The sequence below is a fragment of the Penaeus monodon genome, chromosome 39 (genome assembly GCF_015228065.2).
Source record: "Penaeus monodon isolate SGIC_2016 chromosome 39, NSTDA_Pmon_1, whole genome shotgun sequence".
Lineage (NCBI taxonomy): Eukaryota > Metazoa > Arthropoda > Malacostraca > Decapoda > Penaeidae > Penaeus > Penaeus monodon.
The window spans coordinates 30,395,529-30,410,386 of record NC_051424.1 but is presented as its reverse complement, the minus strand read 5'-3'; the positions used below and the strand labels follow the sequence as shown (position 1 = coordinate 30,410,386).

Here is a 14,858-nt window from a genome sequence, read left to right as displayed (position 1 = left end):
CTCTCTTTATATATATATATATATATATATATATATATATATATATATATCTTCTCTCTCTCTCTCTCTCTCTCTCTCACACAGACACACGCGCGCGCACACGCATTCCCTCACACACACATACCTACCCTTTCTCTTTCTCACTTTTTATTTTTCTTTCATTTTTAAACGTCATCACTTCCCATGTATTTCTCTTGCTTCCGCAATCAGACAACACTCATTAATGTCTGTCTGTCTCTTACACATACTCACACACACATATACTCCCCATCTCTCCCTCTCTCTCTATCTATATTACTCTCTCTCTCTCTTTCTCTCTTCTCTTTCTCTCTATCTATCTATCTATCTTACTCCTCTCTATCTATCTATCTATCAGCAATTTTCAATATACTTTTTTTATACAAGAATTTTAATTACAAATCACTTTTCTAGCTGTTATGATTGTATCATTATGATTTCTGCTTTATTGCCATCTTTGAATTAATAATCTTTGTTGTTGTTGTTGTTTTAAATCATATAGAGAAATTTAAATGATTATTATACATTTCTTTCAATTTTCATTCCTATTTTCACATAATTTCCTATATCTTTGTTGTTTTATCATTATATATATATATATATATATATATATATATATATATATATATACAAACACACACACACATATACACACACACACACACATATATGTATATGTATATATATATATATATATATATATATATATATATATATATATATTATATATATATATATATTTTTTTTTTTTTTTTTTTTTTTTTTTTTTTTTTTGACATATCTCGCTATTGAACATATTTTTAAAACCATTTATGTATCTTTTAAAACTACTGTATATCATAAGTTTTTAGAAGCAACCTATATATGTAATTCCATACTATGGTGTAAAACAATGTTATGATTATCTTGTTCATTTAAATGATTAACTCAAAATTGATAACTGATGTAATATACATTATCAGTCAGGTGATAAACCGAAGTAAAGAAAATGCACAGAATATATAAATTGATAATTGATATATGTAATATACATTATCAGTCAGGAAATAAAAGAAAATACACAGAATATATAAAAGGACTTTATTTATTGGGTAGTCTTGAGGCTGGCAAAGGAGTATAATACACCACCATACTTTTGTCAGCCATAAGACACAAATCCCTGAACAAAAATTACAAAAAAAAAACAAATGTTTACTTGAAACATTTGCAGGAGGGATAAAATTGGGTGTAAAAAAAAATGTTTAAAAAAATGGAACTGAAAAAACAATATGAAATTGTGAACGGAAGTGAGGGGGGGGGGGGATACACATACACAAAAAAAAATAAGATAAAATATTAAGACTACTTGTAAGCTATAAAAAAGTCTACCTTAAAAGAAAACGGGAGTCAACAATTGACAATTATATACAGGGAAGGTTCACATATATATTACACAGAAATAATACATTGAGCTAGTCAGAATCATTATCACGCCCAGTGTTGACTCGCACTGTTACTAATAACAAAAACGCACACAGTATACACATTTTGCAGTGTAAAACCTAACACTGCGAATGCTTAAACAGTCTTTAAAAAAAACATTTAAGAATAGTGACAGATTGCTTTTTGCCCGAAAGCATCTGCCGTACGCCGCCGCCCGCGGTACGCTCGTTGAGTATACATATATATATATATACGTCTATATTTATCTAGAATTACATGTATCTAAAAGCTAAGTATCTAAATTAATAATAATAGTAATAATACTCATAACAAAATATCTTTTTCTCATCAAAGGGTGCCCGCCCTTTTTTTTCGATGATATCACTTGTATAAATATGTACACATTAAAAATAATACGAAAGATGGATAGAGGAGTTGAAATTTTAATGCTAGGGGAGTGGAACTGAAGAACCTGAAAAGAGAGAAAATTGAATAATTAATATGATGTAGGTTTTGCGTGTTATGGAGTAGGATGTGATGGGGGGGGGGGTGGGTTAAGTGGGAAGGGAGAGGGAGAGGAGGAGGGAGGAGGGAGAGGAGGAGGGAGGAGGAAGAGGAGGGAAAGGGAGGAACGGGGAGAAATGGAAATAGAAAGATAACAAATTTCGATTCAGGCTAAAATGATGAAAGGCAAAGAGGGAATGACAAACAAAAATAAAAAGAAAGTCCGTAATAGCTTCTTCTCTCCAAGCATCGGTGGATTTCACAAATATGTCCATTTTTTTTTATCGCCATTTTCTGCCACTATCCGTCACGTCGACAAATGCCTCTTTCTCTTCCCGGCTGCCGGCCACTGACCGCTTCAGTTGCCATAAATCTACTTGTCATAGAGAACGGCTCTCTTTAAAACAAATGAAGGTTGAATTTCCCGCCAAAAAAGAGGCGGTTTCCCTCCAAAAACGCCATTTTTTTTTCTAGTGTTACGCGTTGAGGCAAATCAAAAGTAATCTAGAAGTAATGTCCGGTTCTTTTTCTCCTCTCTCGTTGCGATTATGATATTTTTATCGTCTTTTGTAGCTGTAAACCCTGAAAATATACGCGACGTTACAGCACTTTATTTTCATTTATATACTACAGAGAGAGAGAGAAAAAAAAAATAAAACAAAAAGAAATTTACGCTCGTTTCCCTCTTCTTTTAAATCTCTTTTAAATCTCTTATTCTTCTTTTTTTTCCATCAACGACAGAATGAAGGTTAACAAATCTCCGCAAGTACACGGCTATTAAAAGGACTGATCCAGTTACCTCGTTACCATAGCCGTAATGAGTCGCTAAACGTGACAGATGGCTCGAACAGATGGTCGCGAGTAAAGTCAATTTCACTCAAATGGAAACCGCGAGAGGGGGGGGGAGGGGAGAGGAGGAGGGGAGAAGGGGGAGAGGAAGAGGGGAGAGGGGAATGGGGGAGGGGGGGGTGACTCAGCGCACTCGAAAATAAATTGAAGAATAGTCAACCATTAAGAAAAAAAATCTATCTATTTATATATATATATGGATATCAACTTGAATGAAATGTGAGAAGATTGATCGTTCAAATAACTGTAACGATGTTGATATTAAGAATAAGGGTAACGGTGATAAGAGATTTTAAAAGAGGAACGTAAACGAAATAACGATAAAAAAAAGACTAAAGATAGAATTAAAATAACATAACGAATTAGCCAATAGGATTTTTTTTTCAAATGAACGAAACGAACCAAACAAATTGATAATAAAAAGACGAAGTGAACGCAAGCGAGAAGAATTGAAAAAAGAGAGAGAGAGAGAAAAAAAAACAGAATTACGACATTATCATAAGAACTTGATTTAGAAAAAAATATTTTTAAAAAATCAGGTGATGGGTTCACTTTCACTAGCGATGATAATTATAAAGAAGCGTTATTATATATATTTTTGACGGGGAGGGAAAAAAATGTAAATAATGTTATGCAACTTGTTAAGAGCTTGATTTTACTGAATTATACATAAATAGATGCATGTCTCTGCGTTAGTTACGGTCGCTTGTGATGTTGCAAATATTGATTTTTGATTGACTATTAAGAGTAATATGAGATGCATGCGTTCACGTGCATGTATGTATGTTTACGTGTGTGTGTATCTATATGTGTGAACGTGTGTGTGAACTTGTGTATGTGTTGAACATATGTATGTGAATGTGTGTGAAGCTGTGTGAACGTATGGTGTATACGAGTGTGAAAGTAAGCATTTGTACATATATGTATGTACGTAAATATGTATGTCAGTGTATGTATATGTATGAATGTATGCATGTGCGCGAACTTCCGCATACGCCCGTGTTCAAGTCTCTATATTAGCATACATACGCACTTCAGTATACGTAAGCACGTGCATGCGTATGCAAATGCACCTACAAAAAAATACGCTTGCTGTCCTTGTACCTCCGCGCACGTCATTTGTTTTTCTCGACCAGAGCAGAGTCCCGGATGAAGAATACCTGCGCATTTCTTAGGCAATTAGGTTGTCTCTCTATCTCGCTTTATAGACACGTTACGACCACCGCATTAGGGCGACGTTCCGGTTCTCCAGCGTGGAAAATTCGATCTTATGACGCCTGAATTGATTAACATAATCAGTTTGTAGTAGGTGTGAGGGTCGGGCACGTGGGCAGGGGAGGGGGAGGGGAGGAGGGTGATAATGTAGTATGGGGGGGTAGGGGGAGGAGGAGGACATCGTATCTGGTAAAGGTAAGAGGAGAGGAGAGAGAAGGATAATGCTAGGAAATGGAGGGGAATGAGATTAAAAAGAGAGGGAGAGAGAGAGAGAGAGAGAGAGAGAGAGAGAGAGAGAGAGAGAGAGAGAGAGAGAGAGAGAGAGAGAGAGAGAGAGAGAGAGAGAGAGAGAGAGAGAAAGAGAGAGAAAGAGAGAGAAAGAGAGGAGACAGAGAAGGAGAAAAAAAGAAAGAGAAAGAGAAAGCAAGAGACAGACAGACACAAAAGAAAGAAAATAAAATCACAAAGACAAGCAGAAAATAAATATCTTCATATATAATCCAATATGCCACATAATATACTCAAAATTACAAAGACAAACCAAACCCAAACTTACATTTTCCTGATACTCGGAGAGGCTGTCAGACCAATTGTCAAAAAAAGGGGAAATTTGAGGGGAAACTCCTTAATAACCGTATTTGCAGACGGTCGTGTAGTGAGGCTCGGTCTTGGTCTGCGTGATGGTGACGTAGCCGTGTTTCGTCTCGGTGACGGTGACGTACATGTGCTGCTGTTTGGTCTGCACCTGGGTCTGGGTGACGTAGTGGGGCTCGTCTTCGGTGACGGTGACGTAATTCTGCTCAACCTTGGTCTCCGTGACGTAATGGGGCTCCTGCACGGTCTTGTAGATCTGCTTGGTCACCGTCACGTAGTAGGGGACCTGTAGGAGACGGGGGGAGGGAGAGGTGAGAGGGGGGGGTGTTAAGTGACGATGGGTTTATTTGGTGACGTCATGTTATGCGTGGGTGTTGCCGTGACAGCAAGTGACATTAATTTCTGTCATCGATGAATGGGTGTGTTGGTGTAATAGGGGTCTATTTAATGTCCTCTTTCTCTCTTTCCCCTTTCTTTCTTTCTCGCTCTCTTTCTCTCTATTTTTTTCTCTTTTCTGTGACTCCTTCTCTCTCTCTCTCTCTCTCTCTCTCTCATTCACTCACACACCTACCCATTCACTCTCTCTCCCACTCCTTCCTACACCCTTCCCTTCCCTCCAACTTCCCTCCCGCCTCCCTCCCGCCTCCCTCCCGCTTCCCTCCCGCTTCCCTCCCGCCTCCCTCCCTCCTCCCTCCCGCTTCCCTCCCGCTTCCCTCCCTCCTCATCCACCTTTTCACCCAACTCACCTGAACGTAGTCAGTGCAGTAGTGGCTCTCAGTAATGGTCTTCATGTAGTAGTGGGTGCCGGGCATCATCTGCTGGACGGTCGTGAGATGAGCCTCGGTGACGGATGCTGTGTTGTAGGCGACCTGTTGGGTTCGAGGAGAAGACGTGAGTTTGATGAATATCGCGGTTTGGTCGTCTGTTCGGTGTGATATTCTTGTTTGTTTGTTTGGTTTGGGAATGGATTGTGATGTTTATTTATTTATTTGTCTTTAAGATTTTTATTTTCGTGGGTGAGTTGCGAATTCGTTGTTTTCTGCGTTGGGAAATATGTCTTTTATTATTATTATTATTTTATGATCATAGGTGATTTATGATTTTTTAAATTCTTACTCATTATTATTAATGATTTTCTTTTTCTTCGATATCTTACCTTTGTTTCGTAGATGACCTGATCGGGAAGGGGCTGAGTGACGAACTCGTACTGTACAACGGTAGTAGGGTAGTACAGTGTCTCTGTCACGTACTTGTACAGAGTGGTCGGCACGTACTGTAAACAAACGGGGGCATTGGTTAGTATTTTTCATTTTATTTGGTACTTGTTGGTGTTTATATTATGCAAAATAGGCAGGTAAGTATACAGGCGGATGAGGAAGATCCCGTATACTGTTTATATACCAAAAATATCAGAAATTAATCTTCGATAATGACATCTGATATATATCGAATTATCTTTTTTTTTCACACAACGGCTTCCGCAGCAAGGGCGCCTGTCCTACCTGCTGCTCGGTGTTCCACTTGGTGTGGTGCTCCATGGCGGTCTTGGTGATGGTGGTGTACACGGTCTTGTCGTAACATTTCTTGGGGCAGTAGTTCTTGGGCTTGGGAGGGGGGCCGTAGCTAGGGGCGGGGGCGGCGGGGGGAGCGCCGTAGCTAGGGGCGGGGGCGGCGGGGGGAGGGCCGTAGCTGGGGGCGGGTGCTGGGGGAGGGCCGTAGCTGGGGGCGGGGGCTGGGGGAGGGCCGTAGCTGGTAGAGGGGCGGGGGGCGGGGTAATCTGGGTCGGCTTCGGCTTCGGCTTCGCCTCGGACGATGGCGACGAGGGCCAACAGGAGCAACAGGCGCGACATCTGTTGGGGGGAAGACGAACTAGTTAGAGGGGTGGCTTCGGGGGAGAAAAAAAAAGTTTGCGAATATGTATTATAGAGAACAAGAAATATCATTATTACGAAGGTAAAGTATGACTGAAAAATGCCTCTGTTATAATCTATAAAGAACAATCATTGCACATAATATATATACAAGTATAACCTTTCTTTACTTGCTCTTAGAATCATAACTTCTTTTAAATAACAAAGAACGCTATCAAAGCAGCATTAAAATCCCCAACATATCGCTATAAAGGACACAAAACAAACAAACAAACATGAACCGTGAATTCCCCAAGGAAAGAAAAGAAAAAAGAACACTGAACGTCTCAGCAAATTACAAAAGGCCAAATTTCTGCCATGTGTGTGTATGTGGTTCATGCGGTGAAGATAATGACCCATGCCGCTACCGGAATCCATATAACCTATTCTCGGTGAAAGTAACGCACGCACGCTATTCTGGAAATTCTAGGCAGTTATCTCTCTTTCTCTCTCTCTGCTTCTTCTTCTTTATTTCTGTTTGATTTTGGTTTGAAAATGCGTATGATTAATTTGGGACTTTTTTTTTTTTATATTATTTTCTCATTAGATATTGTAATGATTACCGATGCAAGTATATATATATATTTTTTTAAAATAAGAAATGGTGTTAACAGTCTATGAGAATTTTAAGTGATGTATATTTCTCTTGACTCGTGGACAAGGAAAATAAGAGATATATATCACAGAGACAATTTGACAAGAAAGTGTGGCACTGCGACCTATTGTCTCAATTCGAAAAAGAAGAAAAAAATGCCATTTATAATCCTCTAAAGTTCTATAACAATGAACAATATAGTCACCAATTGACAATAGTCTATCGTATTTCAGTAATTCGATTTACACTTCAACTTTCATACAATAAAAAATTTTTTTTTGCTGTGTTTTTTTTCCTCCCATTTGAAAGTGTGAAGGATCGACTGTCATCTTGATGGTGGAAGTGACAGAAAAAAAAGAAATTACAAAAAATAGAAGCCATTGGAACGTGATCTCTTTATAAACCCGTTTTTCTTAAATACTAGACGATTGTGGTTAAACTCAGTTAGTCTATTTGTTATTTTTTATCAGTCTTTCTCATTTTTTTTTCTTTCTTTTTTGTATCTCTCTTCTCACGTCATCAATAATTGGTCTGGAAGGCGGGTAGCGTCATCACAGCGCTGCGTTTTTGTTTTTTCTCACTTCATTTGAGGGGAAAAAATGGCGCTCGATTTTTCTTCTCTTTTCTCCCTAAATACAAGGGTCTTTGTTGAATTTGCATAACAGGCACAAGTCCCAACACCTCATTTACCTTCTCATTGTTCAAATACTCATGATTAAGTGCCTGGATGATGATGGATGACTGAGATAATGAGCGATGTAATGTAGAGGATTCCCGAAGGTTAACGGCTTCTCTCTCTCTCTCTCTCCTCTCTCTCTACCTTAGTCTCTCGCCCTCCGTTTTCTATTCTTCTCTATTCGTCTTTATCCATTCTTTCCCCCCTGATCTCTCATCCTCACTCCACCTTTCTTTACTACTACCTACTTCCTCCTTCCCCCTCCCCTCCTCCCTCTTCCTCCCCACCTACCCATCCACCCTCTTTCCCACCCTCCCTACCTTCCTCCCTCCCTTCCCACCCACCCTCTTCCTCCCTCCCCACCCTCCCTCCCTCCCTTTATCTCTCTCTCTCTCTCTCTAACCACGCCTGACATTCCTCTGCTCGCTATTACGAGGCAATTACGCCCGTTTTCGAGTCGGCGTCATCACCCTTGACGGAAATCAGGCGATACTGTTGTTTTCTGTCGTTTTGAAGAGTCGGATCGTAATACATATTTGGAATGTTTGGGTTTGGTTGGCTTTGTTGCTGCGGTTGTTCTTTTGTTGGGAAAAAAGGGGAGGGAAGGTGTAAGAGAAGAGGGGAGGAAGAGGGGGAAGAGGGAGTAGGAGAGGGGGGAGAGGGAAGGGAGAAAGGGAAGAGGGGGGGAGGGGGAAGTGGGGAAAAAGAAAAGGGAAAGGGAGAGAGAACGATGGATAAAGAGAAGAGGGAAGAAGAGAGATAGAGAGACTTGAAGAGGCGGAGAAGGGGAGAGGCGAAGGAGAGGGGAAGCGAGGCAGAGAGAAGGAAGTTGGAAGGAGGGAGGAGAAAAGGGAATAAGGAAAGGGAGGACGGGAGAAGAGGGGAGAGACGAAAGAGAATGGAAAATGAAGGGGAAAGGCGGAAGGAGGGAAGAATTGAAGGGGAAAAAGGTAGGGAAGGGAATGATGAAGAGAAAGGAGGAAGAGAGGCAGAGAGGAGAGGGGGAAGGGGGGGGGATGGCAGGAAGTGCATGATTGCATGAATTTTCCATTGTGACGAATAATTGCATTTTATCGTCGTCATTTTCACTCCTCTGCCAAAGGAATAATTTTTTATAAGCATTATCATTATCATTGTTATTGACGACTTGCAAGAACTAGGTTAGGTAGGAAGAGAGAGCGATAAAGAGAGAGAGAGAGAGAAGAGAATGCACAGAGGATAAAAATATTGAAAAAAATAACAAGGAAAGATAGATAGATAGATAGAGAGAGACAGGTAGTTAGATAGATAGAGAAATCTGATAGACAGATATATTTACAGATGGATAGACAGATAGACAGATATATAGATCGATAGACATGCAGATCAATAGATAGATGGTTAGATATATGAATATATAGATATATAAATAGAGAGAGAGAGAGAGAGAGAGAGAGAGAGAGAGAGAGAGAGAGAGAGAGAGAGAGAGAGAGAGAGAGAGAGAGAGAGACTGATAGATTGACAGATAGAGAGAGGGAAAATACGGATTTCTCAGAACAAGAGCACAGCCCAAATTCCAGAGATGGTTAAAATACCACCCAGCATAAAAAAGCAAACAAAGAAAATGATACCAACACTAACAAAAGCAAAGAGAAAACAGCCCCTGCCAAGCCTATTATCATATTTGTAGAAAGCAACGCCAAAAAAAAAGAAAGAAAGAAAGAAAAAAAACAATCTTTTCCCTCTGCCCCGTAATTCATCGCAATTATTCCAACCTTGATAACGAAAAAAAACACAATGATTTTCAACACAATAGCATCCATTACATTTTCGCGGTCAAAAGCAGAAACAGAAACGTGATTGAGATGAAGATAGAAGCGGGGTTTCGCCTCCGAGATTCTAAACTGAATACGCAATTAACGTTAATTACAGACTTGGGGTAGAATTCTTGGTAATTATAAAGGTAACGTGATACTTGCTTCTCCCGGTTTCTCAGGTAACAAGAAGTTGGTCTTTGACACTCACCTGGAAAGAGAAAAAGAGAAAAACGTTAGTTTTTGGTAATTATAATAATAGTAGTAGTCATAACGGATGATAATAATGATGATAAATAATAAAGAGATGATATATTTACATAAATTAGATGTCGTTTTCGGAATAGATAGAAAATGAGAGAGAATGAGAGAGAGACAGAAAACAAATACACGAAATTATGTCACCCATGAATGAGATCTCTGCATTTTGAATTACGAGCGGAAAAAAGAGAGAGAAAAAAAAAGTGAAAAAAAGAAAAGAAAAAAGAAAACGATGCCGAGCGTAAAAATGGTTGGAGGGGAAACTAGCGTAAATCGACCTTAGACTCCTAAGAAAGACCAGGGCAATTACGTCCATTATGTTTATTTGCTCGAGGGTTTGGCGAAGCAGAAACACAGACGAACACTTAAGGAGGAAGAAGATTGCTGGGGATTTCCGGTAACTTTAAGGGGGGAGGGGGAAATGAGGGGGGAGCGAGTGGGGAGGGGAGAGGAGGGGGAGGGAAAAGGGTTAGAGAGAGGGAGGAGGAGGATAAAGGGGAGGAGAGGGGGGGGAGGGGAAGAAGGATTAGAGATGGGGGAGGGGGTAGGGGAGAGGGGAGGGAAGTGAGGAGGGGGAGGAAGAATGGGGAAGCAAATTTGTGAGAATATTTCGCGTCTGATTTGAACAGGGGAGATCATGTCAAGATATACATAATCGGTTACACTTTGAGGTTTGTTTATATTTTGGACTTCTGATGGAAGTGGAATATGGAATAAAGAGTGGAAAGAGGAAGAGAAAAGAATAAGAAATTTGAAGAAAGGAATGAGAAATGGGTATTTACTACATCGTTCATTGCGATTATTTTTTTTCCCACGGTGGGCCATATTTTCCCACGGGTGTTTGTGCTTTCCCACGAGTCACCGGCTCTTGAATCTCGTCTCCTTAGCTTCATCATCATCATAAAATAAGCAAAGAAATATATATATATATTTTTTACTACAAGTGAAGAATGTATAAGAACATATATATATCATTGGCTTATCTTTTAAAATTCAATTCTGCAACAACAAAATTGAGGGGTGACTATTGTGAACTAAGTTCGTAGATTAATATCAAATTATGCCATTACATTGTTCCAAAAACACAGAATCATCGAGAAAACAGTTGTTGATCAGGAAGAGAGAGAGAAAAAAAATCTCACTCCATTCGAAAGCCATTCGCTCCAGGCACGGGAAAACTTTTTTTTCTTTCTTTTTCCTCTTTTTTTCCTGTTTTGCAAGACAATGAATCAAGACAAGTCGTGTTTGCCCGACGAGGCCGAGGAAGGAAACGGCGACAACCGCTTTTGGCAACACTTTCTCCTGACCTATGGCATTCCCGCGACCTCAAATGGAAGTCAAAGTCAAAGCCAAGTTCACCAATCCGGACGTCCCCCCCATTTTTTTTTGTGAACACCCCATGGCGAGCCTCGTTTAAAATCACTCTTTGTTGGCGGACGGCGCCCCCATTCACAAATCATCAGCTGGAGGATGCCGCATGCATCATGTAAACCTTCCTTTGTGACCGTAAACCTTAGGCCTAGGAGAAAAAAAAACCCACAGAGATGAAGACAGAGGAGTGAACTGAGGATCCATCTTATCGGGGTTCCAGACGCTGCCGGCTTTAATACGCGGCGTCCGAATGCCATGACGCCTGCTAAAGGAAAAAAAAAAAAAAAAAAAAAAACGCCTTTGTTATTGCCCGCTCCGAATGAATGAGTTTTCTAAAGGAGTGATAGCGATCTACTAGACATGATTTACCGCGAGGGAAATGGTAGCCCGATTGTGAAAGTTTTCTCACAGCTGACACGACCGGCCCGCGCCAGTACATCATACCAGCGCCGTGTGAATGTTGGCCGAGGCATTATATAAGCTACTGACACTCACACGTTATTATAATATTAAGCGGTTTCTTCTTCTTCTTTCTTTTTTCTTTCTTCTTCTTCCTCTTCTTCTTTTCTTCTTCTTCTTCTTCTGCTTCTTTGAATAATTACAGTTTTATGTATATACTATATATATTTTTTTTCTATGTATCTGACACATTATAATAATACTTAACCTTTTTTTTTTTTTTTTTTTTAATAACTACAGATAACTACATTTTTTTTTATATATATTTGACCTTTAGAGATTTTCATTCATCTTTTCGGGCGATTTTCCTCGTCAAATTTTCCATGTATAGATGATTCAATTTTACTCTTTAGACCAACAAGCATATCACACATGCCTCGCGGAGTTAATAAGATCGAGAGAAAAAAAGAAGAAAAAACGACAAAGGAAAGAGATTCTAATCCTCTTTCCCGGGATTTAAGTCGACGTTTGACAAGACGGGTACACGGATCCGCGCTTAAGAAGTTTTTTTTTGTAGAGTTTATATATATATATATTTTTTTTTTGAAAGAAAGAAAGAAAGAAAAAAAGAAAAAAAAAAGAATATGAAGTCTGAATTGAGAATCGGATGAAAATATGCTAATAAGTCCTGAGATTTTTTTTTTTTTTTCATTCAGTGAAATATGAATAATAATTTACTAATAGAGATACGTGAATCGATGAACGGAAACTAAAACAAATATAAAAAAAAACTAAAAGAAAACAAACAAACAAAAAAAGAAAAAATCCAAAGTTTTCTTCAAAATGAAAGCTTATTTTTTAAAAGGAGAGGAAGATGACATAGAAGTATGTTACGGCTGCCAAGAGAGTCGGTTAACAAGCGATTAATTGCTGTTTATCTAGCGCAATAAATTCTGTCTTCTTGAGATATTTTGTATAATCTATTTGTGTCTATTCTGTTTAGTTGTTTTTTTTTTTGTTTGTCTTGTTTTTTTGTTTTTGGAATCGGTTGATTTATTGTTATTATTATTACTATTGTTTTTGTTGTATTTATTCAATGATGATTTTATTTGCTATCTTCATTTCTGTTATTCTTAATGTTGATATTATTGTCGTTATAATTTTTTTGTTATTTATTTCCATTTCTTAAAATAAATAAGTAAATAAATAAAAAATGAAATAGATCAGTGACTGAAATATTTAACGGAGAAAGTAAATAAACAGAGCAACACATAAGACTTCGCTCGTGTTGACGGCCGCCAATAAAGTTCAAAGAGAATCTACCATAAAAGAGAGAGAAGGAGAAAGAGACAGAAAAAGATAGATATATAATCGTTAAAAAGCGAAACAATAGGAGATGTCCGCCGGTTAGCCGATCCATCTCAACGCTTGGGTGAACAGATGACTTCGGAGTCGTAAGGGGGAGAAGGAAAGCCGAATAAAATAGGAGAGAAAGAGAGAAACCAGAAAGAGAGAGAGAGAGAGTGAAAGGGGGAAAAGCAAAAGATTTATCGCGCAAGAAGCTACAAATATTTGTTCTAGAAGAATCCTTATTTGCGTCGGCGCACATCCACTACGCTGCCATTCGAACACCGCCGGTAGAATCAAAACTGTCCGATTCCTTCTTTTTTTCTTCTTATTTTTGAGCGAAATGGTTAATTTATATGCAGACTAGAGCGCTGAACTTTATGGATAACAATAAAAGAGATGGAGAAAGAGAGAGAGAAAGAGACCAGTGCCATAAAAAAGCTATCAAGTTGGTTGCGCAAACTATTCCATAATTGTATCAACGGCGATGTTGACCGCGTCCGATTTTGTAAACATGACGTAACTTGGGCGTCGTCTTGATATCAATGGGGAACGTTAACCATGGTACGTTAAACCCTTCATGGTACAGAACACCAGAGCATACACAACACTCCGTTATTAGAGACACGGTTAAGTACACACGCGCGCACACACACACCTATACTCAAATACAAGGAAGTGCATACTTTCGAATAAACGCAAGAAAGTGTGTCTGCCTCTTGGTAAACAGAAGGAAAAAAATAATGATACTTGAGGAAGATAACATATAGGAGCGATAGATAGATAGATAGATAGGGGAGATAGATAGATAGATAGATAGATAAACAGAGAGAGAGAGAGAGAGAGAGAGAGAGAGAGAGAGAGAGAGAGAGAGAGAGAGAGAGAGAGAGAGAGAGAGAGAGAGAGAGAGAGAGAGAGAGAGAGAGAGAGAAAGACAAACGCAGACAGATAAAAAAAAAAAAAAAAGACAGGGAGAAAAGAGAAGAGAGTGAAATTTCAACTCATCAGCAAGACGAGCACACGAAAGGAGGTGATTAGGTACATGCAAGAAGAATAGACAATTTCCCCATCGCTTTGCATCTGCAAATAACGTTTCTCTATTCCTTTTGAGATGAAGTGACGGGGGTAAGAGGAATGAGAAGGGAGGAATGAGAAAGAAGGAATTAAAAAGGAGGAATGATTAACAATGAATTAGAGGAGAATGCACATACAACTATACGTACATGCGCATACACACACACACACACACACACACACACACACGTTTACAACCACACACTCACACACTTCAATTTTCTAGGCGCGCAGTCATTAGAATCTACAAGGGCTCGTTAACAACAGGTATTTTCGACCTTAATGCATCCGAACTGAGAGCTAAAGACAGTCTTTGAACGTGAAGGAATCAGGAGGTACGGAGGGGGGGGGGGGAGATGAAGACGAGGAAGAAGGAAGAAGGAAAAAATTGGTTAAGGGGAGTGTAGGAAGAGAGGTGGAGTAAGAGTAGGAAGAAGAAGAAGAGGTAAAAGAGAAAAGGGGAAGAAGAAGAAAAAGAGAAGGAAAAGGGAAAGAGAAAGAGAAACGTGAAGAAAAGCAGGAATAAGAAAGAAGAAGAGGAGAAAAGGTGAAGAGAAAGAAAGCAGGAGGTGGGATAGGAGAATAATAATAAAAAACCGGGTAGAAGAAGAACAGAAGACTGGAAGAAGAGAAGATAAGAGTCATCTAAGAAAGTCGAGGGAGAAATCCTTAACTGAATTGCGGGAGAAAGGAAAAAAAAGGAGGAAAAGGATGAAAAAGGAAAAGAAAAGAGAAAAGAAATGTTGCATTTCCTTTTTTTCTCTGTTTTCATTTCACTCCCTTTTTATCTTTCTCTCTCTCTCTTTCTTTCTCTCTTCCATAAAGGTCAA

General features: G+C 39.1%; 1 protein-coding gene across 1 annotated transcript in view; it reads right to left on the bottom strand.

The window, feature by feature from the left end:
- Positions 1-1,083: 1,083 nt before the first annotated feature.
- Positions 1,084-14,858, bottom strand: part of LOC119597214 (adhesive plaque matrix protein-like) — a 51,051-nt gene continuing 37,276 nt past the window's right edge. Inside the window, exons 2-6 of the mRNA XM_037946739.1 lie at positions 6,105-6,452; positions 5,759-5,875; positions 5,349-5,471; positions 4,565-4,888; positions 1,084-1,912 (exon numbers count right to left, since the gene is read on the bottom strand). Coding sequence (XP_037802667.1) covers positions 4,634-4,888; positions 5,349-5,471; positions 5,759-5,875; positions 6,105-6,452 — 843 coding nt within the window. The 3' untranslated portion in view covers positions 1,084-1,912; positions 4,565-4,633. The remainder of the gene's footprint in view (positions 1,913-4,564; positions 4,889-5,348; positions 5,472-5,758; positions 5,876-6,104; positions 6,453-14,858) is intronic.